At 38.3% G+C, this 26,721-nt stretch overlaps 1 protein-coding gene across 1 annotated transcript in view; it reads left to right on the top strand.

The window, feature by feature from the left end:
- KCNQ5 (potassium voltage-gated channel subfamily Q member 5) overlaps positions 1–26,721 on the top strand; it is an 87,141-nt gene that overhangs the window by 42,477 nt on the left and 17,943 nt on the right. The window contains exons 6-10 of the mRNA XM_031552243.1: positions 6,327–6,437; positions 8,135–8,230; positions 11,964–12,058; positions 14,245–14,271; positions 22,427–22,647. Coding sequence (XP_031408103.1) covers positions 6,327–6,437; positions 8,135–8,230; positions 11,964–12,058; positions 14,245–14,271; positions 22,427–22,647 — 550 coding nt within the window. The remainder of the gene's footprint in view (positions 1–6,326; positions 6,438–8,134; positions 8,231–11,963; positions 12,059–14,244; positions 14,272–22,426; positions 22,648–26,721) is intronic.

Here is a 26,721-nt window from a genome sequence, read left to right as displayed (position 1 = left end):
ATTTATTTATTTTGTCCTTGTGATTCAGTAGAACAAACACCATGAGCTCTGATAGTGGCTGGATAGAGGAATGATGCCTGTGAGATCATTAATGCTGACATAACCAAGAGTACTCATTAGTTTTCCTGGGATAAGCATGAGAGCTGAAGCAGCCTCTGCCACCTTTCCTGATCAGAGAGATGCAGAAATGAAGCTTTCTCACCTCAGATCTTCTGCTAAAATGGACTCTGTTTGGATTCAGTAGTATTTGCAGACTCAGAGCTATTCAAAAACTTTTTTGAAAATGCACTGTATCTTTCAGAAGTATTTTTAATAAGTTTCATTTACATTCTGAGCAAAGGTCAGGGTCATTTCCTATTAGTATAACTGGCCTATGTTTTTGAAATTTGTTCATCCTAGGAATAATCATTTGTTACATATCTTCCCTAGTATTGTTTACTCATGCACAAAACTGGGGAGGTAGGAAAAGCCAGACCTAATGGCTCTTATTTGCACATCTACAAAAGGACAGAAATATTTTTCCTGAAACTTGTTAAAGAGTGTCAAGGTAAAATATCTAATAGCATACATGCTTCTATTCTGTATTGTGAATGCACATAAGATTCACATTAGCTAAAGTCGTTAAAGCAGGTTTTGCCCTCAGTCTCACCATAACTGTTTATTTTGTGGGTTTTCTGTCTGTAACTGAAATAATTCATCCCAAGCAGAAGGAGGTTCACTTTCTCCAAAAGCTGAGGTTCAGATTTGGCTTACAGCTTTCCAAAGCTTCTGGCTTGAGATGCCAGTGACCTTCCCTTTGGGTACCCAGTCTCCAGTAGTCTGCAAACATAATTTTCCTTTTTTGTTTCGCAGCGAGTCCTGCAAGAAGCCCTCTTGGTCATGCAGGTGGGATGTTGTATCGCATGGGTCTGAGAATGTCTGTTTTCAGACACTCAGTTTCCCAGGAAACAATTCCTATAAGTCTGCAGAGCTTCGTGTGACTTAGCACTGGGTAGGCAGAGAGTTGGGGCTTAGCACAGAATTGCACCCCTCTGCCAGCAGGCAGTGGTGAGGGGACACAGACCCGCAAGTAATGGGAAAGACTCAGCAAACTCAGACCTCAACTCCAGTATCCAACTGAGGCTCATGTCAGATCCACATCCTTCCTCCTGAGCATCTCTAACAGCAGGAGTATGATCTTTGTTTTAGAATTTACTTTTGCACTACCTGCTGACTGTTATTTTTTTAAGGAAAAGCCCTGCTAAGAAGTAATCATTGTACAAAGTGGTGCTTCAAATATTTTGTATACTTTGAAGCTAGAATGTATGACTCATAGGTCAGATAAGTAGTGCAACTGAGAAAATAGGAATCTTTTCTTGACATCAGCAGGTAAAACAGCAAATTATAATCAAAAACCTGAAAACAATTGTATATTTCTATATCTTTCCTTCTTTCTCCCAGTGTGTGACATGAATACATTTAAATTTTTAATGTACTTAAGTGCACAACATTACTGAAAATCTATGTTCCCCTTTACCTATTATCTTTTCCATTTTAATAATAGTATTTTTGGTATAATATGTAAAACAGTATGTGGGAAATGCATAACGTGCTTCTTAGTCACCAGTTGTTTTTACTGCCAGGGTAACCCACATGCAGATTTTGAAAAGGTCAGATTCTGTGGCATTCTAGGGGAAATCAATGCTTAGTCTCATTGATTTGTTTATTTGCAAAAGTTGTTCTTACTTTAACCACAGAATATCTACCAAATCCCAGATTGAATTCTGTGATGGCAGAAGTAGAAGAAAGAAAAGACCGCATGGAAGTCAGGCATAAATTGTCTTTTTAAATTTCAAGCTTTTAGAGGCACTTACACTCCTCTGTCCAGACCCAGCATGTGGCAATTAGCCCATGCATTAATTCCAATTATTTGAGGGTTGTACCATGCTAAGGTCATTTCATGAATTTCATTTTTAAAGCCCATAACTTTGCACTGAGACAAAAGACAGGATATGGCATACTAATTTACATCTGAATACTGCTCTGTAGTTGCACATTGTACTGCACAACGTGCAGTTTAAGCATCGTGCTAATGTTTCTACTGTGAATTTTCTTATGGTTGGAGTCCCCATGGTGCTGCTCAACACAGCCTTAATTTGCACTGTATGAAGATTTCAAGCTCAGAATTTACTAGAACTGGTTTAACAGAAAAAAAAAAAAAAAAAAGTAAACTATATGGGAACAAAAAGTCTGTTAAAAAAAAAAAATTGTAGGTCTTTCGAAATCAAACCTTATATGATTTTCTGAGAAGTGGTAGTGGTAGCTAGAACTGATCATGTTCATAGTAGCACTTAGTTTACTTTTACCTGCAAATGTAATGCAATTAGGATTTCTGTCTCTCCTACACATTTAACAGAGTTTATTTTAATAAAACATTATTTTCTACTAGTATCCAGTAGTTACAGTTGGATACAGAATGGCTCTGGCACTCCACAGTGACCTGTAGGTGAACAAAACAACTTAAATGAATAATACTGTCACAGTTGCTAGCTCAAATGAGTCAATATTGATGGTGTTTTTTAAATTTAATGTGATGATAGTCTGAGCAAACTAAATTTTTTTTCAGTTAATTGATGTCAGGTAAAGATTCAAAAGGTAAGTACTGCTATCAGAACATAAAATTATGTCAGAAAAAATATTAGGGAAGAGGAGACCCTCTGGGTCTTATCTCATCTGATTGAAGGCACCTAGTTTATATAAGCTCGTTCATTATTGTATTGCCTCACTTATTATTAGCACATTTATTAGTTCTAGCAGTGAAATATAATACAAGTTCTGTCACAGTGTTTTTTGAGACTAGCTGTGTTCCTTGGTTTATCTGTTAATCCTGCATTTTAGGTTTATCTGTTAATCCTACATTTTAGGATATGTTGAGTTACATGCTCAAGGAATCTTCCTTTCCATTATGAAGTCTAGGTGACTAGATCATGTGAAAACACCAAAACATTTTGTGTTTCAAGCTAGGAGAAATGAATCCTAGCCAAAGAAACTAAAATGTTTGGTTTGTTTTCCCCTATATAAGCTGTGGTGATCAAACAGACTGTTCAAATAGGCTGTTCAGCAGGTATCCCCATATTTTGTTTTCCATTTTATTGTTTCTTGATCCTTTTTCATCACATTCCTCTCTCAGCCCCAGCCTCCTCCCAGATCAACAACTCATCCCTATTTATTTCCATAGGTTTGTTACACCCATACTCAGATTTTGTATTTTTGATACTGTGTTCTAGTTACTCTTGGTCTTGTACGATGTTAATGCTGTAGTTACTTTGGTACTGTTGTCCTTGCAAGACTTGAATCCTCTGAAGGTCCCCAGTATTCTCTTCCAGTTATCTTTGAACTTAAGGTCATTTCTCCCTTAACTACCCATGAGATCCAACATTCCCTCATAGTGTCAGCTGTAATTTTTGTCAACATCTTTCTTATCAGTCACATCTCACGATTTCTCATGTTACTGTGATCTCACGTCCAGTAGTTTTCCACACTGCACTCACTTAATGTTACCCCAAGATTATGCCATTCAGAGCCTTATGCTCATTTATTTGCTTGCAGTACTAACAAAGATGATGAGGCTTATTTCTGAACTGGACCATGCGGATATCTGGAAAAATATTTTCTTAGTGTGTGATCACAGGAATATAAAACAAGATCAAATCCATTTGTTTGGTGTCAAATAATTTGATATGGTATGGCTCCGACACCCATGTGTCATTATAAAGACCATCCTGAGATAAAAGAGCCCAAAATGAGCAACAAGTCACTGATATTCATAGACATCTTCATGACCTAAAAGAAGGAAAAAAGGCTTTAAAATGATGGTACTCTTTTTTTTTGGAGAAATCCCATAGATACATTCTGTAGGACTGTTCCTGGTTTTGTGTAGCTCTCAAGTATCAAATCTCAAAGTTTCAAGTTCATCTTTTAACAGTTTCAGAAGATGCTAGGTGACAATATCATTAATATTCAAAGACACTTAGGTCTGTTTTTCTTCTTGTCAGCCCAGGTAGGAGAGATCTCTCTACTTTCCAGCAGAAGAGACAAGGAGCTGGGTGGAAGCCAAGTAACTGGGCTCATTCCAGAGCTGCAAACTGCTTCATGATGATTGGTCTGGAAATGAATTTTGAGGAACTTTTATTCAAAGGATTCATTTGTTCAAGTGCTTCATTATTCTCTGGGTCTCAATAGCTTCAGACTGTTCTGCACTTGCTCTCTAATGCTGAGTTGGGAACACCCTTGCTAAGCAGAATAAAACCAAACCAAGCCCCTCTGCAAGTTCAAGAGCATGGCTGCAACAGCTCACTTCTGCTGGAAAGAAAGAGGGTTGCATTCTCATCTTCTTTGTTATCACTCAGTCTCAGTAAAGGTAGGATTTCTTTGCCTGCCTTGTGCAGACTCTGGTGCTTGTTAGATGTCTCTGTGAGCTGACTCAACTCGCCAAAACAAACCGCAGAATAATATTGGTAATTCTGCTTTCCTGGGTTGGAAAGCTGGGAAAAGGGGATGCAGGCAGAGAGAGCAGGGAAGTGAAGAGGAGCAAGGAGAGCAAGAGCTGATAAGCACCCAAGTATGGAAAGCTGTGTGTCCCTCCAGGCTAGCATTACTACCTTGAGACTTGATAACCACTTGAAATTTCAGCTGCAGAGATATTTCAGCTCACTGCCTTTTAGTCACTATGGCTTTCTGAGGGAAATTACATCCGTAGTTTGTTCCCAACAATGGGAGCAATTAAAGGCACTGTTTACTATCTAAGGAGCCTTAAATAGTTGAAATCTAATTACTTCCAAAAGACTTTCCTTCTTTTGTCCTGTGGTGACCCCTACATTAAATAGAATTGCTTGGCTGTCTTTCATAGGAATGAACTTTGAGGAAGCTGGAAGCAAAATATTGTCTCTAGAAGGCACTTTCCTGAAGAATTCATTACTGCCAGAATACTTGCTAAGCCTGAACTTGCCCACATTTGGTACACTATGTAAAATAATTCTCTGTGCACATGTTCGCCATTAATAACAGGCCCTGGAATCCTTGGCACTCAGCCGGTCGTTGTCTATCTTTGTCCTTAACATTGTGTGCTGTTGCCTGAGCACAGTCCCCGCAGTCTTCCACCCGGCCTCAGAAATCCTCTGCTTGACTGTCCTGCTTCTGACTGCTGCACCAAGCAGTACGTGGGCCTATGGGTCCTGCCAATCTGGTTTCCCAGTTAGGGCCTGGCACACCTCCCAGGCCAGGAGTAGTCTGGAGGGCATTTCTTTAGACTGGGGAAGATCCCAGGCACAGGCACACATAGGCATGAAGCCAGTACTTTCACCTTATTTTGCCTTAGAGATATGTTTTGTAGACCACAACCACATACAATATCCCAGCAGTCCCTGCTGTACATGTACACAGCCTGCAGTCAGTGATTTGCACATGCAACAATCTATGCCATCCTCTGTCATGGTGCTAAATGGCAGGGGTGCTGACCTCCACACCACAGATTTTGAAACATCTGTTTGGTGTGCCTATATTGCACTATCCTCATGAAGGAATTACAGATCCACTGTTCTTTCTCCTTGACCTCTTCCCACGCAGGTCTGAGCTAACTCTATCCAACAACCTAGGGTTGTTAGACAACCTGGAGATCTGCAATGTCTTTTATCTTTGTGTGAGGAGTCACATAGGTCTATCTGAGCCTGTCAGAGGGAAGGGGAAAGGAAGAGGAACTTCCTACAGTTCCTTCCATCCTTAGATTAGCATTTTTTGTGTGTGTTTCAGAAAATGACCAAGCCTGAATTGTACTGATGGGTTTGTAGAAAATGCAACAGCTAATCACTCCTAGTATTTGAATATTCTGTCTTTGAACTTCAGTTTCCTTTTAGTACTACTGTATTTCTCCAATATGTCTGTGTAATTTATCTTTGTGTAGTTGTGCAAATATGTACAGTCCTGCTGAAAGTAGATGAAACATCTGTACATACAAAAAGGACACTTTTTTCTGCCCAATTTATATCATTTCCCATCATTTGCTTGGGTCTGTGAAATCCCAGACCTTCTGATCTATTATTTTATTGCTTATTGAGGTATTTTTCTCATGTTTATAATTTATTTGGTTTATTCAGTCATAGACAGTATTGAGTCTTCATAGAATAATGTATTCATGTTACTTTTGTGTGTTTATCTTTCAGAAATATCTATATATTTCACATGTCTTGAGTTATATAGTGGAAAAAAATGTTTCAGGCAGTTATATAATCTCAGACTAACCTCTGAGGGACTTCTGGTAATCTTTGATCATTCTTTTGGCTTTTTTTTAGATCACATTGACAACCATTGGCTATGGAGACAAAACTCCTCTTACTTGGCTTGGAAGGCTGCTTTCTGCAGGATTTGCTCTACTTGGCATTTCTTTCTTTGCACTACCTGCTGTGAGTATGCTTAAAAAAAACTGTAAAATGATCGTAGAACCTTCAGTAGCTCGTACTGCTCTTAGGATACAGAAAGCTGAAGGAAACTTTCTAAATGAAGAACAACTGTTTATGGCTTTTTACTCTGTGACAATACTGGTGAGCTTCTAGCACCCAAGTAAAAGGTTTGGTGTTGATATCATTATGTGAGTTTTGGAGAAGTTTTTTGCTAGGACAAACTGGGATATAACCCTAAACTAGGTAGCATACTGCTGTGTAAGATTGAAATTCCTTTCTTCTTTTATGAATTGTGACTCATATATTACTGCTTTTCCTTGAATTTAAAAAAAATCAGTTGATATGTATTTCTTAGTTAGTTTCTATTAAAGGAAAAATGAGATAATTTTCATGTTTCTGAGTGTAGTGCAGTTGTGAAAGACTGGATTTCCTTTCTCTTTTAAATTAATATTAAATAAGCAGGAAACCAGAAGTGACATTTCAATCTTTTTATATTCCATATATATTATATACTCCATCAACATTTTAATACTTGGATTCATTATCTACAGGGCATTATAAAATATGTATGTTATAATAATACATTTGTTTTCAACAGTATAAACAAGCTTAAAAGTCAGCATTTGCCAACAGCATCAAGTCATCTAGTGCATTACATTTACTTTTTATTTTATGCAAAGAGAGTATTTCAATACCTGTGACATTATAATGCATAATAATTATAATTATATTACATTATCTGTTTGTGAATCTTTGACATTTAATGACAACTACTGTAATTAATTATCTTTGTTACCTAGTAATCACTAGCAAGTAATTTAGTCTCAGCAAAAGAACACGTAGAAGATGAATAACCTTACATATCAGAGATGCCAGAACTGTTGTTCCTTATGTCATATCTATATACAGAAATTGATTTTCCTTACAAACACTTTTCTGTTTGTAAATGTATGTGTGAATCTTTCGTGCATTTCTAGTATTTTTTATTTATCCTGGCTAAGAATCAAGTGGAAATGTTGTTCCTTGTAATGCTGGCATGTCCAGAAGAAATATTGTACTCCTTCCAAGCCAAGGAGGGGAACATTCTTGGTCTTTGAGTCTGTCTAGCAGGAATCATATTTATCTCACTTAAAAAAAAATAAAAAACCAAAAGGGAGAAGATTAATTGTCAGCTTTTTTACATACTCTCTAGAATGAACAGTGTAGATTATTGAGATGAGAATTAGTGAGAGAAAATGGTCTTAATCTCATAAGTAAGGCATTTTTTTAAGATTTGAAAAAATCAAAAATTATAATAAGCACTGCAGATATGACCTTTGTTATCTATATATGTCTGGTGTATCTGTCAGCTGGTCATTTCATTATCCATGGCGTACTTTCCTCTGAATGTTCCTGCCTGACTCTATAGATGTATGTATGTGTGTGTGTCAGTGTGTGTGTGGCCTTTAGAGTTGCAGAAATATAGTCTAACATAAACTCAGGCAATGGCTGGGGTAAGCAGTCATTGATACTACCACAGATGTTATCTCCTAAAGACTCTCCAGTCTAAATATATATGGGCACTGTTGTTGAGCCTCATACTGCCTTGTGCAGTCATAAATGAAGTACACATATGATTATTTTAGATCAAAACTTTGTAGCTGATTGTATGTATTTGTAGGAAAAAAAGACTTACTCATAAATATTATATTGAATTGCAGGGCATCCTTGGCTCAGGATTTGCATTAAAGGTGCAGGAACAGCATCGCCAGAAACACTTTGAGAAAAGAAGGAATCCAGCTGCCAGTCTAATTCAGGTAAATATGAAACCAGTAAGAAGATAACAGTAGATGATTTAAAGTACATATTGGAGCAAGTTTTATTATTTCAGTTTGGAAAGTTTTGTGGAACTAATGTTTAACACAGATTAATATCATGAAATACATTTCTTCATGTATTTAGAATTTCCATTTGTAGTTTGTGAGTTCTTCATCTATGCTAAAGAAACTGAATTGATTGCGTTTCTGTAGCTGATGAATTAGAAGTGATCCCTGGACAACTCTACTGACAGAGCAGCACTCTTGCCAATGTTAAGCTGCTTTTCATGAATACGGGGTTAAGAGTATTCCAATGAGTGATGTACTTGGTGAAAATGAAGAGTCCTCTCCAGAAAACTGATTTCAATATTAATCAATTCAAAAGCTCGAAAAGTAGGAACTAGAAATGCCAAAACTTCTGAAATTTTTGTAAGCAGTTTCAGCTCCAATATTGGCATTATGATGCCAATCAATGATTTGCAAATAATTTTTTTTTAAGCATGTGTCATTGTGTGCCAGTATAGATTAAGGGGCTGACCTGCTGCAAAAGAGCTCTGCAGAGAAGAACCAGGGTGACCGGTGAACTACAGATTGGACCAAGAAGGCCAATGGTATCCTCAGTTGCTTTTAAAAGAGCATAGCCAGTGCATTGAGGAAGGTGATCTTCCCCCTTACACTGTCCTGGTGTGGCTACATCTGGAGCACTGTGTCCAGTTCTGGTCTCCCCAGTTCAAGAGAGACGGGGTACATTTAAAGGAAGTCCAGTGGAGAGCTGAGAAGATGATTAGAGACCTAGAGCATCTCCCTTAAGAGGAAAAGCTGAGAGACCTGAGTTCTTCAGAAGAGACTGAGAGGGAATCTTACAAACACTTATGAGGGCTGCTCCAAAAGTAATGCCTCCTACTTTATTGTGTTGGCCTGTGTCATCAGAGGCAGATATTGGTGATATAGCAGTAGAGGTTCAACCTTTCCCACAATATTCTATTACATTTTGTCGCCATGCGACAGGTGACAGCAGACGGGCAGTCAGACGACATGATGTCTGACATGGAAGTGCATATGAAGCAAATGTGGAATTGAATTCCTCTATGTGGAAAAAGTTGCACTTATTGACATTTTTTGATGTTTTCTGCACATTTATGAGACAAATAGAGGATGTGAGCACAGTGAAGTGGTGGGTGGTGTATTTCAGCAGTGGGAAGAATAATGTGAAAGACAAGCCGTGTTCTAGAAAGCCATGTAGATTTTTATGAGCGTGGCATGCACGCTCTTGTTCACCACGGGCAAAAATGCATAGCTAATGGTGGTGACTATGTTGAAAAATAGTGTTTTGTATCTGAAAATTTTCTCTATCAAATAGTGTTATTGTGCTCTCTGTATCCGTTGTGGTTTCCATGGAAATAAGTAGGAGGCATTATTTTGGGAGCTTTCATAAGTTATTGTAATGGTTAATAAAGCTAAACCTGCTCCTTTTGTGTGTAGAGTACTGTAGTATGAGCGTCTGGGATATTTTCTAAAACATATATTCTAAACTGCTCCCATGAGATTAAAGTTTGATTGACAGAGGATAGATATAATAGATTCAGGCTTTGGATGTACCTCTTCTTACTGTTGTATGAAAATCCAATCAAAATATTTAAAAGATGGTATACTTAAGAGATTAAGAGTAGGTAGCCAGCTGATCTCAGAAAGATACTCTCAGTGGACAAAATCACTGTAAAAAGGAGATAATTGTGGTGGGATCTAAGAAGTGGAGGTTGTTCAGCATTTTCATGTTCATTTTCATGTTCAGCATTTTTAGTCATCTGGAAATTAATATAAAATTGCTGATGGTGATATTTGCCAATGTAACAATTTGCCAGTGTATGGCGGAATAGTAAAGATGAGGGCAGGCACATGACAGTGAATCTGAGTATGATCAGGCTGGAATTGTTCCAACCAAATGGCTTAGTATACCAAGTACAAAACTGTTGATCTGGAAACATTGCACTCAGTGTATAACTAGAGGACTCTGTCCTAATATTAGCAACTCTGGAAAGTACTTGTCCAAGTGTGAGAAACAAAGAGGAGAAAGAGTAGGGAAGAAGGGTGGAGAGCTTCATACAGGTTCCCAGTATGTTATTTTGCCAAAGTTTATTACAGTTACATAAGGAACAAGAAACTTATTAAACTGACATTACCATCATGTGTAATGATGCTAACAGTACTAACATGCTGCATATCGAATCAACAACCGCAGTTTGTAAATGAGGTTGGAAAACTGTAGAAAATAAAGAAAAAAGGTGGGGGGTTGGAAATGAGTCAAAATATGGAGAAAATTTCATGTTCAGAATTTCATGATGGATTTCAACAGTATATCATCTACTGTAACATGGCCTGTTGTTTTTTTTAATTGTTTATTATGGATATTGACGATGAGCTACTTTGTGAATCACTACTCTAGTTTATCAGGATAATGTCTGTTTTCTGATGAGTTATTCCATAGAATTAGCCTCTGCTAACTCATCAATTGCAGATACTCTGTCTACTGGAGCTCAGACCTGTCTGCAAGATAACTAAGCTATCGCAACAACCAAGTATAATATACAATATGAACATACTTTTCTCTATTTGTTTAGCTTATAAGAAGCATGTAGTGTGAATATTATTGAAGCATGTAAATCCAGAGAGGAAGTGCTGGAAACTACAGGACCATCTAATCTAGCAGATAGAAACATAGCAAATTTCTCTGGTTATTAGCCAAACCAAAAAGTTTCAAATTAAGAATAATGCAGAGATTTTCGATGATATGGATGATCAGCCAATGGAACAACTTACCGAGTAAGCGACAGGCTCTGCATCTGTGGGAGATGTGCAGGGAGACACAGGGTATTAAACTCCATATAAGAGTACCTGGATGACATTTAATGCTTGACATTATACAGGAAGCACAGATACTCAGCTGGTACAAATTAATGTAGTTGTGCTGACATCAGGAAAGCTGTACCAGTTTGCAGAGATGAGGATCTATCTTACTATCCACATGCAGTTATAAATCTAAGTGTTGAATACATTTTCAGTGCTAAGCTTTGGTTGCTCACCTTTGAAATTAATTAATTTATAGTTTTAAGCATTTAGCAATGTTTCAAACCACAGAGAATACTTCTCTTCTACATGCTTTTTGTCTGGTTTTCATTATCATTTACAAAATGTATTATGACACTTTCTTTACCTGAAACTGCAAGTTTGTGTGGGTTTCCCCTATGGAATTGTCACAACTAAATCACTGTGATGCTTTTTTCAGGCACCTTTATGCTGAATATTTTCTGGTACTTCCATGAAGCTAATAACTCTTGCCATACCATGTTCTGATTTACAAAAGCTTTGGTAGGTTTCTGCTGGTATTTACTCGCTCACTCTAATACAGACATCCCAATCTGAGCAAAATCCACTCTCTCCATGACCAGTGCGGTGGCATTGTCACTTCATGTTCTTGGTTCCTTTGTGCTTTTCTATTGTTTCCCCATACCAGGCTTCTTGGCGGTTTTATTCTACCGACACCAGCCGAACAAACCTGACTGCCACCTGGCGATATTATGAAAGTATTCTTCCTCCCCTCAGGCATGTATCAGTGCTATGAATGATAAAAGAAAGCCATGACTTGTATTGGTTACTAATCTGCTTTTCAATTTTTTGTTTCATCCCCTGCTCCCTCTTGCCTTGTTTTTCTTTTTATCATATATCCTGCACGTAGTGTGTATGGCGTAGTTATGCGGCTGATGAGAAATCGGTTTCCATTGCTACCTGGAAGCCTCATTTGAAGGCCTTGCATACCTGCAGCCCTACAAAGTAGGTACAAATATGGCAGCTGGTGCCGTTCTTGATGTCTGTTCAAGCTTATAGAGAATTACTATTTGTTTGTTTTGTCTTGTTTTGTCTTCTTAAGTTCTCTTATAAAAAATTTCAACTAACAAATCTGGCCAGTGTTACCTGGGAGCCTAGTACAGAGAGACAGATACAAATCACCCTCATTTATCTAAGAAGTATCACTGAACACAGGCATTAGAAACATTTCAATGAGAAAACATTTATCAAGGGTAATGTTTTACTTCTATCCATGCTCCATACCAGCTGTGCCTTAACATACTCATTAATAATCAGTCCCTTTTTGAAGTTATACTAATTCCTCCTGCATGCTGTTGATAAAGGTATAACATTATTTACAACAGATTTATAGAAGGACATGCCTATTGGAAAATACTACTTACTGTCTAAGAAAAAATGGCTCCCTTCAGTTCTGAAAGTTTTGATCCTGAACTAAATTCTGGTATAAGTTCATGTAAAATACCAACTTGCTCTAGGTGAAGATCAGGGCTGAAAGACTTCCTGACCTGTAAGACTGGGGAACACATCTCAGTCCCAGCTGCATATGGTGACAGCACTGCAAATGCACACTGGAGTGTCAACCAACAGCTGTCCCCTCTTCTGCTCTCCCCCAAACCATGTTTTTTATGGGACAGAAACATATTTAACTGCTCTTCTGCTAGATTTGTTTTATCAAGATCCTGAATTTGAGAGGACAATGGAAAGTGCATTTTCCTCTTGCTGTAGAAGGGTGACCAAAACCAGACTCTCTAGGAAACTCAATCCCTAATGATTTGTCTTTGGCATATACCTCTGTTTTTGTCACAGCAACCAACAAGCATTTGAGCAAATATACATATGAATGCAATTTTTCCCTGAACCAATACAATTCAATATATGTATTCACCCAGTTTAAAATTATGTTTAAGAAAAAAAATACTAATACAGAGCTTGTTCTTTCAGTTAAAAACTATTTTTGCACTCTTCGACTAGACTGTGCCTCTGTATTAGACTATAGCTGCAGAACACCTTTCCAAAGGAACACAGCCTTACGGCATTTTGCAAATGAATGCTCTGGGGAATTTCCTGCTTCTTGTCATTACTTCTGCTATATTTAGTGTTTCCTTAAAGGAAATTGTATCCTCAGTTACACACCCAGTCAGTGGAAGGTAACTAAAAACACCTGATATCACAGCTTGGCAAACAGAAAATATTCACTGTCATTATGTGGGTGAGAATCCACAGAGCACTGGCCACCCAAGACCCTTCAGAAGCCCAAGTAAAGATTTTCCAGAAGGTAGTGAGTTGACTGATGCAATACAGGGTACAAATTAGGAGGTAAATGATAATAAAGATTAGAAAGGAGTACAATAAGAGCCTTATGGGAAAGCTCTGATAAGCATCCTAACTGTTGTTATTGCAGACAGTGCAAGAGAATTAGTGGTTTCTCTCAAAGCTGGGTGATGAACATCCACATGACAGTAAAAAGGTAATTGTGTGCCAAAAAACTCAGCCAAAAAGAGGTTTGGCTGGGTACCCAAAGCTGATTTTTGAATTTCAAAGAGTTGACAAGAACAGAGCCATAAGCAATCAATTACCATAACCATAATTCCAAAATGCTTCAAACTAAAAGGAGCTTTTAGATTAAAAATTACGTGGAATACTCATTTTAATAAACATACAAAAAATTTTGACCTATGCAAACAGGTTGAAGACAACATTGGTATGAATGGATGGATATGAAATAATGAAGCTGTATCCCACCTAAAATATTCTCAAATAAGACTGTCCCTCGAAAGTGCACCTAATTCTTATTTTAAATAAGCCTATTGCTGTGATACCCTAAAATTAAACCTTTTAAAGCCTACAGCTTTCTGTTATATATGTGTCAGCAATGCATTTTGCCTAAGTGCTTTGCCAACTCAGTCTGCAGTGGTATGTACTAAGCATGTTGTGCATGTGTTAAAACAACTGGAAAGCTTACTTTTCAGAAGCATTGTAGTTATGAGTCTTGCTTGAATGTTTTTGTGGTTGCAATGTATCATGTGTGTTGTACACTAATTAACACATCCATTTACGTTTAGCATATATCTAACATCATCTGTAGCTGAGTAATGTGATTACTATCTGCATAACAAATATGTTTTTCCCTCCCACTCCCCGACCTGAAGAAAAGAACAAGGGGAAGCTTCTAGCAGGTTTGTAGTTTAATTTATTTCTTTCATCCTTGAAATCTCTGCTTCTTAAAGGCTTTTTGCTGTTTTATGCTCTGTATAATAGGTTCAATAAACTGCTAACTGATAATAGTCACAAATCACATTTGTGTTTAACTTGTATTGATAAAAGTAATGATGCTGAAATTTGCTTGAATGGAAAAATCAGGCAATTTGTTTGCTTTTCTAAGTCCAAGCACTAAGTAGTTGTTACAGACCCTGCTCCTGAGGAGGGATGTGCCTACTGACTCCTGACACAAAACTGACGCCATTTCCAGCAGCTTCAGTGGAGGGTAGAAGCATGTGGTGTAATTTGGCTTTGAATACCAGCTGTGTTGCCACCTGGCCTGGATGCAGGCTTAGGACTGCTGCTGTAGGATGGAGAGCCAGGGCTGCCCTCACTCAGTAAATAAAACCCTGGAGATTATAGAATCGTAACATCATTGAGGTTGGAAAAGACCAGCGAGATCTTCTAGTCCAACTGCCAACCCATCACCACCATGCCCAGTAAACCATGTCCCTCAAAGATGCAGTTTTAGGGTAATGCATGGAAATGTTGCTCCTCTTCCTTATGTATAGTTTGAATATTTAGGGCCTGGAAAGGACCTGGTGGCCACAAAAGAAGTTATACTGCCCTCAAAACTAGTTAGGAGTGAGAGTCAGCAAGCATTGGGCAATCAATAAAGCAGGGTCAGAGGAGCGTGGAGTTTACTTCCAAGGAGAAAATGTTCAAAAGCCAAGAAAAAAGCATCAGTGATGCATCAACTTCTGAAATGCATCTACCCTGAGTTATACTGTGGTTTGCAAACTCTTTTTGCTTATTCAATAATCTCTGAGCAGTCTGAGCACTTCCATACCTAAAATGCAAAAAACAGTTGGAAAGTCTTCACAGATATTGCCCTCATCCCTCTTCACTTTTCAGACCAGTTCCCTGCTGCCTGATTCCATCCCCTTCCCTGAAGTGCATGTTTGGTATTGCAGTACCTTGAGGTGAATGGATTTGCTCTGAAGCATCACTTGGGAGCGCTTCACCTACTTTGGCATTTGCAAGAAACTGTCACTGTTGGTTCTGTTACTTTTCACAAACGTTACCTCTATAGGATCACTGGCAATGAACTGGTCTTTTTAAATTATTATAGCCCGATCAAAATTTTTCACACTTGCCAGCCATATTGCTTACTCCTTCAACAACATTTAAAATTGTTTTCAGCTTTTTTAAAGGTGAGACTGGAGTTGACAGTAAATGAGTATGTATCTTCAAAACAGCGATTTGTGCAGGGTGAGCTTATTCCCGGCTGTACCCATAAGGACTTAAAGACACAAATTTACTTACAACATGTAGAAGCTAAATGGAAGGGGAAAAAATGTAAAATGATATGACCTGCCCCTGCTGTGGATTTAGCCATATACTTCCACTTTATATTTACTGAATGAAAGATGTTTGCCCCTTCAAAAAACTTCACTCCTGTGTTCACTGCTAGTATAGGTATTACAGTGAGGTTGTAAACTCTTTGAGATCCTGGTCTACAGTAGAAACCTACAGACCACTCAGTGCCTTTTTAAAAAGGTGTGTTTTGCTTATAGTTGTTCATTGCATTGTTATGCTGATACACTGCTCTATGTCTATATCACTTAAAATATCTGTATGTGTTCTGTTGTAAAAACATAAATGCAAACAGCTGCAATGTACTTAGAGATGACTGTCCTCGACTACTTAACTTCTCTCTTACTGCACTGCTGAGTGACTTGCATGGGATGCTATGTGACCTAAGTAAGCTGCTTCTTGTTTCACTCTTTAAATGAAGATATGTTTGTTCAAGTAATGCATTGGATTTCTTTCTGAATATGCTCTTTGCTCTTTATTCTATTCTAATAACAGTGGACAAAAAACTTTTATTACTTTAGGTAAAAGCTATATTTTCTTGCTTATCAAATTGAATTTTATATTTGCAGAAATGAATTCTTGCATTCTGTCATGTATAGACCTACCATCTTTCATTAGGCAACTGAATGTTGTTGCCTGAGTTAAGAGAGCTATGTTTATGCAGCTATAGCTTCATACTGATTTTAAGAAAAATATTTTCAACACATTAGATGGTGTATTTCTCAAAACAGTATACATATGCATTCTAGTTAATCGCTTATCAAAAGAAAGGTTTGACAACCTTCCTGGTCAATGTGTGGTGTAAACTGAGATATGACTGTAAAGCAGTACTAGTTCTGCAAGCTATTTAGAAAGCTTTATGTTAAATTATCTATATCTATAAATACACACTGAGCATAAATAGTATTTATTTCTATTCAGTTATACACTGCAGCTGAAATACTTCCTATGCAAGGAATGAGGTCAAGACCAAGGAGTCTTACAGCATCTTGAGAACATAAACAGTCTTCTGCTGTGTGTAGGACATACTTTGGGCATCTGCAAAGAATGAATTTCACCTGGTCAGTTGTAGGCTCCATTCAGCTTTGTAAATAGTGAGTCTTAATATGAAGAGTTGCAAGCATAGGAGCTTGGAATAAAAAAGTCATCCCTACTCTGAAAGAAGCATGTAAATTGTATTCCGGAATTCTCTTCATCTACTAAATCATAGTTGTTTCTAAAAGTAGAAATAATGTAAATTATTATCTCTGCATGTGCTTTATGAGAAAGGAATTGCCAGTGATGAAGAATCTGACTTGAGGTGGAAAGCCTAACCCCTCACCTAGCAGTGGAATGCTTAGTAACATGGTCCTCTATCTCCCCTCACTCCTAGTAAGCTTTGTAGTAATAAACAGAAGCTCTTCAGGATGTACACCCCTCGGAAACATAGGTATTCAGCATCCTGCCTCTTCATATGTTTGAGAATGCCAACTAACATCAGGTGCATGATTCGTTTATTTTCCACTCCTTGGTGCTTTAAAGTTCCTTACTTCTCCAAAAGACGTTTCCTTATTTATTTTTTTAAGTGCTTGTAATTCCCCTCGCTGCTTGTTGCCTGCAATGACATTAATACAATGGCAGTAGTTCCAGTAATTTGAAACTCATACAATTGCAGTGTGCAGCACGCCATGGTTTGCCAACACGCAGATTCCCTTTTCTGCTTGAGACTTGAACTTTTGGAATGCATCACCTTGTAGAGATCTATACAATTTTTGAGCATTTAGATAAAGACATTTCCCCCAGTCCAAGAGGATTTTTACACTCATGGCAGTTGAGTTCTCCATTGAATAACCAGTGAGGAAAAATGAGATGTAACATACTGGTCAATATCAACAATTCAAGTGTGTGATCATTATTGGGAAGAATCCCCTTGGACACAGCCTGTGGAAGCTGTGCCTGCATCCTATACTGGGAGGTGGAGAAATGCATGTGAAACAAACCATTTGCTTCAGTTAAATCCTACTGAAACTGTTTCTAACCAGAAATGGTAATTTCTAGATGGGTGGATCTTAGAGGATGACACAGTTTATAACTAAAGCACATTACAATTTTTCTTACTTTCTAAAAGTAACTTAAAAAACAACACAAGTAAAAACTGATGATAGAAAATAAAGGAAAAAAAAAAGATTCTCTTCATCCAGAAATTGTTTTGATAAAGGAAATTCACAAAAGCCCTGACTTTTTGTTTGGATTTTTTTTTGCTTGACAATTGAACAGTAAGACATTATGTCCTTGAAATTCTTGTTGCTACTCATTGAAGGCAAGAGATACAACACTATGTTTCTTGGATTCAGGATCCTAGAATAAGACTGGTGGAGAATTCTTGAAAGTTTGAACATCAGACCTTATTGTACTACTCACTGCATTAGCATTTGTTCAACTTCGCTTAATTTCCATAAAATCTGTAGCTTGGGAAGAATCAACATCTGTATTAATTGGAAGTTAACTATGGCAAATCAACACAAACTTTTAATTGCTGTTATTTGTCATGGGTGATAACTTTTGTCAGCTTGAGTTTCTGTCTCGACTCAAGATTCAAAGCATTCTCTCTTACCCTCAGGCCTAACAGTTACTTCTGATTAATTTCAATTTGTTCCTATTCCCACTTCCACCAGCCTGCTCATTGTGAAAAGCTGAGACATGAATCGCAGATTTTAACTAGCAATGCTGCAGGTCAGAGGCTGATATGGGACAGAGGTAGAAGTTTAGAGGTAGAAATGCCCAGAAATGCAGGAAGATAGAGAAATAGGGGAGCAGAACAGGGAGGCAAAGTGATGTCCTGTTAACAAAAAATTATAGTAAGATGCTTAATGGAAGACAGAACTGTGAGTATGGGAAGAGCAAAAGTTTGTTGACATTTATCAGTTAAAATCTTACTGAGTCGAGTAATTCGGTTTGCCAAAGAACTGTTTGTTCCCGATGCAGTGAAGCTACAGTGACCTCTAGTGTCTCTAAACACCTATTCCTATGATGGAAAAGATGGCATTTGAAAAGTAGAGCTACAAAGTCATTTGCAGAGGTGAATGGCTCATCCATGTACTGACAAGACAAATGAGTGGTAAAATTCTGCAACTAATCCTTCAGAAGAAAAAAGATAGAGAGAAATCACTTGCATTTCTTCCAGAGGGTTTCAGTTGTAGCTCCACTAAAATTTGCTCCAGTTTACTTATATGAATGTATCCACAGATTGCAACCTGCAAGTATAGAGGAGACCAAAGGCATTACCATTGCCATGGAAGGTTGTAATAGAGAGCTAACGTATACAAATGAACAGGAATAAATTATCAATTGCATAAGTGCAAGAAAATGATGGACAGACACATATCTAAAGGAATATGGAGATAATTGAAAACAGCTGGATTTCTCTCCAACTTTTGTCATTTAAGTCTGATTCAGGATCCTGTGTAATTTCAGAAAGCATTTACACACCTATTTTACCAATTCCTCCTAATAGTTCTTGCCTCTTGGAATAGCATCCAAGTTAAACTTTGGAAATAATTAAAAAGATATGTGAATTTCCAAGGGGCATTAGAGATTTACATTAATTCAAAGAATTTTCTTTGAATTTGTCATAAATACAGAGGAAAGAAAAAAATAGAATGTGCTAAGCCCTGCAAGAAATGAATTTGTAGCAGGGCACTGGACAGCACTAATGCAACCATCATTAAAACAGAGTAAAGAGCTTTAAAGGTTTAGTGAGCACTGATTCAAGTCTAGAGTGCCCAAAAATGCTTTCAAGGGCATAAGATTATCTCCAGTCTGTATCTCTAATGCTATCCCCACCTCTACTGCAACAGATAGTTGAGAGCCCAGAACCTATAAGGGAAGGGACTTCACTGTGGGTAAAAACCCTGCTCAGCGTGCCCCAAAAATGCAGTTAATCCAGTTATTTCTTCATGATACATTATTTATTATTATTCTTCTAGGCATGGGCTCTCCCCTGCTGGAAGTCACACAGTTTATTCCTGTTCAGAGTAGGACCCGGTGGCTCTAGGAACATTTCCCACCAGTCTCAAAATAGGAACAGGGATCCAAGAGCAAAGAACTATAACCAGTGTCTTTGAAGAAATTCTCAAGATGTAAAACAGTTTCCAAAGCAGGCTTCCTTCAGAGGCTCTGTTTCTCTTCATGATGCAGCATTCTCTGCATGGACCTTTGGCATGCCTTTACATTGCCATTGCTACAAAGCAGATTTTCTTTGTGAGGTCTGCATTCTGAATTAATATTTTCATTCTCAGTGTTGCACTTTTACAAATGGCTCTAGTACAGCTGAAGTATCTACTGTTCCTTTCACCATTGCCTCATTGCTTTGGTTTGGAGAACTAAAGATATTCAGGTTAAGTAACCATTGTATACCATTCAGTTTTTATTATTGAAATAATCTTGTGCACAAGTCATTTAAATGCAGGATTGTTTACGTTCATACAAATTAATTGACATAATGATGTATGCTTTTTTCATTTTACTATTTTCATTTTCAATTTGCAGCTACTTAGATTTTATTAAAAATATATATGGTCCACTCTGATCTTATTTATGGCTCGTTTACCATTTTTTCTTTCATTTTTAATGGCTGTGAATGGTAGAGAGTTGTCCAGAAAGCTTTTTGCTTTAAGATTTGTCAAAGATACATATAATTTGATTTAATTTTCAATATCAAAAACAATGAGCCATAAGAAGAGGGGACACATACGGGAATAAGATGAAGTAAATGTTGATCCTGTTGTTCATGCTGTGTGACAACACAATAATGTAGCTAACAAATATTTTCGAGCTTTTACTTTCATAAAGTTGTACAATGGAAAAAATTCCTGAGATGAAACATAATTTTTGTTGAAAACTAAACTTAAGAACTCACTTTTCTTTCAAATAATAGGTTCTGTGGATGTTTTGTATTGACTATGCAACAATATATAGTACTGCTGGCTTGGGTAACAGTTTTCAGTGGAAACAGATTATGTTTCCAGCACCATCATGCGTTTATTTCAACAATTGCTTACTCTGGGCAAAGGGAAGAAGGGAATTGCATTCAGAAATTATAGGAAAGGTATTCTTTCAAGTGATTCAACATGCCTTATAGAGATGTTTATCTAGTAATCTTCTTATTTATATGCTCTTTTTTTTTTTTTCTTTTTTGTGTTCTCAAAACTTCTCTCAATCTGAGCTTTCTGGCATGTGCTTTTGCCTGCTACAAATTGCATCCTTTCTGCTCTCAGTGATGTTTGTGTTCAGAATGAAATGCTGTGCTATGCATGGACAAAGATATCTGATTATCTCAACATTTCACAGCTACAGAAGTTTATAATTACATTCAATCTCATATAATTACATATTAACTCCGTATTTTCAGAGTGCAGTTGGTTAAACATCTAAGAAGCGCACAGTACATTTTAGCAGTAGTTAATTAGCTACAGAGTTCGTTTCTCTTGAAAACATGTTTTATGGGTGTGCAGAAGTGCGAAGAGTTGAGGGTGCTAGGAAGTTTTAACTTCAAGTACAATTATAGTTTGCAAGTAGACAATCTTTGCTCTAGATGTCTTTAAAGCATACTCCAAAACCAATGTCAGTGCAGTGGGACTGCACGACTCATTAACCATGAGCAGCTCCTACTTTGCTCACTTCATCTTCCCCCTTGCCTGAACAGTATCATTGATGAAGATGGCCATTCCCATAGATAAAACAAGAGTACCAAAGCAGGTACCAAAGACTTCATTTCTGTTTTCCCTTTGTGCCATCTCCTTCAGGAAGCAACAGACAAAAGCAAGAAGGCTAAACAATGAAAAAGCATAAGTATGTAGATAGGGGGACCACAGAATTTCATCTTATGTTTTAAGGTGAACAAAGTTAATTTGAGTATTGAGAAGTAGAAACCCTACATGTTCCACATTTAAATGACTGGAGGGGAAGGATACAAGCATAGAAGGAAAAAATCTTGGCCAGCTGTAAGGATACAGGGCCACCTTTAGTCCAGCAGTCACAACCATGACCTTGGTTGGGCCTTAGCGTTTGTCCTGAATGCCAGTAGCACATGCAAGTAATGAGGTTCCAGCTTAATATCCAGCAGTGACTTCAGTGAGCACAGAGGGTAACCTTACATTTCCATTAATCAGTCATCACTGTCTTTCATGGATGTTTTGTTAATTTTGGTTTTGTCTTGCCCAGTAAGTTCTGTTACAAGAAATTATGAATATGAGTGACCACTAACAACGCATATGAAATGCTGGAGGTGCCACATCTTGAAAAAGCATGATGATACTAACAGTATTCTTGCCTGCTTAAAAAACAAACAACAAAAAAAACACTATATGGCATGCAATAATAATAGAACACATTTTGTTCTTGTCTATCTGAAAAGATCATCAGAAGTGCACTGAGCTGGGCTGATTAATGTGGGAATAAACCTTTTTAAAATTCAAGGAGTAAAAAAGTAAATCCTAGAGATTAATCCATGACAGTTGTATGAAATTTGTTTCTGTTTGTTAATTTTAATTTCCTTGACAAGATTATTTTGTACTTATGATAGACTGTTTTGGGTCATGTTTCTATCAGATAATAATTACATCAAGTCATTTCCATTCCCAAATCATACATATTCAATGAAATTAAAAGTGTGTAAGAAAAAGGTTTATACTATTGAGAATTTTTAGAATTTATTTTCTATTATGATAGAAACAGAAAGGCGGAACTAAGAATAAAAACCCTTTCTCTTCTTCACAGTCAAAAGTTAAGTTTCAAGGAGCGGGTCCGGATGGCCAGCCCACGGGGTCAGAGCATAAAGAACAGGCAGTCATCAGTCGGAGATCGCCGGTCCCCGAGTGCCGACATTGCCACTGACGGCAGCCCCACCAAGGTCCAGAAGAGCTGGAGCTTCAACGACCGCACCCGCTTCAGGCCATCGCTGCGGCTGAAGAGCTCCCAGCCCAAACCTGTGGTTGATGGTAGGAGTTTTTTTGTGCCTCCTTTTCCATCATGCTCTTCTCAGCTTTCTCTAACTGCTCTGGCATACTAGCACGGTGAATGCAGCCCATGTGTGGAAAGCAGGAGGAATCTTTATATTGGGGTGGGGCTACAGAAGGCAATAGCCTGCTGCAAATAGCATTCTGACACAATTTTACTAAATATGAATCTTGTGTCAGTGACACACAAAGAGTTAACGGTAGAAAAGAGGGAAATCACAGGTGAACAAAATGCATCCTGCACATTTGGGTTTTCACAGGAGAACTCTTACTGCCACCAGGGGTACAAACACCTGGCAGAAAGATATATATCAGCAGGTGCCTTAAGTTTTACTCCTTACCTTTGGGATGTTCTATCAGGTAGGGGAAATAGGTGGCTTTAGCAAACTGAAACAGTGTTACCATTTTTATGTATTGCCTTCTAAGGAATATTTTAGATGTGGAAAGTAACGTAGCCTTTCCTGCACCCTGCCTCACTGTGAAGATGGATGCTGCCCCTCTCTGTTCTCCTTCCTGGGAAAGGTTCTCTCCAGCATTCAAATAGCAACTGCTGAGGAAAGATCTTCATCTATAGAAGTTTACTAAGAGGCACTGATTCTTCTAACCAGAAAGCACTGCCCCTAGTTACAGCAGCTCTCTGGCTGGCAGGACTTGAGGGCTCCAGTTGTGTCCAACCTCCTTAGAAATGTGTCCTGCACTGGAAGATGTCCTCACACAGCTCTGGGTGGGACTCCTGCCCCAGAAGATATAGATATGGGTTTCTATGTTCACATTTTTTCCCTACTTATTAATATTTTGTCCTTTCCTGTGGGTGTCTCAGGAGGAAAATAAGGGAAACACACTGTCTAACTATAAGAGGAGGCAGTGATGTCAACTATATGGAAAAGGTACACCGTGAATCATTTGATCAAAGTAAAGAGATGCAACTTTAAGCTTCTTCTGCAATGCTAATCACCTATGCTATGTCCAAATTTGTGGTAAAACTGTCCAGACAAGAGTGTAATTTCATTGCTCACTTCCTTTTTAGAAGTCATTATCACAAACACCTAGGTTGCAAAACAACCATTGAACTGAAATGCACCATCTCTTAGCTGAGAATGCAACACATCTTGTCAGGGAAAGCCTGGGTAAATAAACTTTTCCTGAAGAACAAACTAGACAAACCAAAGGTTTGCTAAGATCATCTTTCTAGGCTAGCCCTCCTGTGTGGAGTGTTCTTGGATGCATGAATCCCAAATTTGGTTGCATTACAATGAGCTCATGAGAAGTACCAGCCACTGCTCAGTGTCCAAGGAGCCCTCTGGGTCGCTCACCAGTCCCTGCTCCTTTTTGGGGCATGAGCAATGGCTCATGTCCCATGGAAGCCACATCATCTGAGGTGTGTGATGCCTGCCTGGGTTCAGGCTGTCACAGAGCTGTGATGATGCCAATGCTCAGAACTGGGAAGTGAGAAATGCTCGGAGTACCACAAGTCTGAAAGTACCCTCTCTAAATGTAAGCTTCTCATGTAATCAGTTAGTTAGTGCCAGTATCTGTCAAAATACAAGCCAGAAATGACTTCATAGGTTAAACTCCTGCAACTTGCACTGAACTGGAAGTGAACTGAGAAGAGAGCATTTTGTTGAGCATACTCCCATGGTATCAGCAGCTCCTTCTGTGCCAGTCCCTCAGTCTGTACCTCGCTCAAGTATCTGTTTACTTTTTCATCAGCCCATTTGTCACAGAAACACTTCCGACGTGTAGTCCTCTGGTTTGTCCTGTATGCACTGTTGTTTATAGCAGTCATCTGCATGAGAAGATCACACACATTCTCACTGTCTCTGTTTGATGGGAAAGGTGTCATAAATGGCACCTTGGGTATTTCTGTAGATAAAAGATAGTAACAACAGAGACTTCATTGTCGTGAGTAAGCCCTTAAAGATCTTCCTGCTCTTCGGGGTGAGCCCAAGCTGTTTCCTTGTAAGCAATTTCCAGCTCCTTGTCCACCCTTATGAACTAGGGCCAACAGATATGACTGATTTCTCATCCGTGGCAGGAGGAGCAGCCTCCATTGTCTCCAGCTTTTAGGCAAATGCCAAGTTTCCACTCTGGGACCCAGTCCAGTACTTCTAGGATTGGTCTCATCAGTTCAATTTCCACTATGCTCAATGCTGAGATGCAGCTCCCTGCTACTTTACCCAGTCCACTGCAGGAAAAGACCAGCACTACCAAGCTTGATTCTATTTCTTTTTTTCCATTTGTGTTATCAGTTTCATAGTTTGGCACACTTTGACATCTCAGTGGAAAAGATCTGGAGACTATGTATTTAGTTGAGTACTTCTTGAATTTTTTTCACTGGATGAAAACACAGCATTTGCAGTATTATTTTAGTAATATCTCTCAGTTGTCAGATCCTCCACTTCCCTTCTGAAGGTATTCTGCACCCAAACAATTGTTTTGGTGTGCTGATCTTTCAGCCAATCTAGAAGCCACCATTTCTAGATGTAAGTCAGTACACAAAACAAGATCCTTGAGTGACTGTTTTTTTTCTGGGGTTTCTTTTCTCTTTGCAGTAAGTTTAAGGGAAGAAGAAATTACACTTTCAAAAGACCTTTCTGACAGAGGCAATTTGGTTCAGGTTCCCCAGTCCAGGATCAAATGATTACATCAGTAATCCAATGAAAAAATAAAAAGCTCTTACTATGAACTTCACTTTTCAAAAGAAAAGACATTCAGATATTTAGAACAAGCTTCCAAAGGCAGTGTCCATAGCACCAAGCCTACTGGAGTTCAAGAAGCATTTGGAGTACACTCTCAGACATAGAGTTTCATTTTGGGTGGTCCTGTGTGGAGCCAGGAGTTGGACTCAGTCATCCTGATAGGACCCTTCTAACTTGGGATATGGTATGATTCTATAATTCACTTGATTTTTGTTTAACTGTACGGGATTTGGCGTTGTAAGTTATCTTCACTTAGTGCAGGTATAGAAGAAACTACCTCTTTATGAAGGTGAAGTTTGCTGAACTCTTTAAAAAATAAAGCAAATGAGCAAATATTACTTATATAGGAAGTTCAAAAAGGAAGTGAAATCTTTAGTTGGGTGAGAGTGATCTAAGGCAGATAGTCAATTGTGAGATTTGGCAGGATTGACTAAGTTCTAATAAAGTATGTGGCTGGAGCCTGAGCCAAAACAATCAGAAGAAGACTGCTAGAAAAAACTAAACACGAGCAGTTAGTAACTGTTGTGTAAAGGAAGGTTTGTAATCCAGACAGGAGTTTATGGAGGCAGCAATTGGCTAACATGACTGAAAATGTAATAGCTTTTCTCTTACACTATGTGTTAACAAAAGCTTATGAACACTCCCCTGCTGCATATTAAAACCATAGAAGAGTTTCTCGGCAGTAAAGCAGGACGCCTCAGCTGGTCACAGGCATGTTTTAAAAGGATTTTGGTGTAGGAGACTTTGAGCAGCATGACCGAAACAGTTGCCGAAATGCCTTTAATTATGGGTAGTGACAGCCCTCTGAAACTGCCTGTAAAGCATTTATTGCTCTTGCCAAAGTAGGCCTGGCAACTGCAGCAATTATTTCAGCTACATATGTGCATTTGCAAATTGAATCCAAACCTGAGAGAGCTTTGATGGCTGGAGAGAGCTTTGGTGGCATGGCTGCAGACACTCCAGAGCATTTCACAACAGTGCAGGGGGGCTAAATTGAAAACTAAGACTTATGTAATCTGATTTTAAAAATACATCCAGTCTCCAGTGAAATGTGTCTTGCAGCTGCCAGAACTCTTGCTGGAGATGAGATCCTGCAAAAATTAGTAAAGATGCCAAGATGCTACATTTCCAATCCCTGTTATCAGTTTAGAAGGGAATTATCACCTCCAAGCAGATCTAATGGAAATCTTCACCACTCAATCTGTGAAGGCCTTGGGAATAATAAGTAGTCAGTTTTCATAAAATGTGAGCTTGAAATGATAAAAAGAATCATCTGAGGATGTTTTACCAAGACAAAGCCAGACAAAGCCTTCCCACAAGAGTTGCCATGCTGCAGCGGTGCTTATGCAGCTCACCC

Source organism: Meleagris gallopavo, chromosome 2 (genome assembly GCF_000146605.3).
Source record: "Meleagris gallopavo isolate NT-WF06-2002-E0010 breed Aviagen turkey brand Nicholas breeding stock chromosome 2, Turkey_5.1, whole genome shotgun sequence".
Classification (NCBI taxonomy): Eukaryota; Metazoa; Chordata; class Aves; order Galliformes; family Phasianidae; genus Meleagris; species Meleagris gallopavo.
The sequence above is the reverse complement of the archived record's forward strand: the minus strand, read 5'-3'. Positions and strand labels throughout refer to the sequence as shown.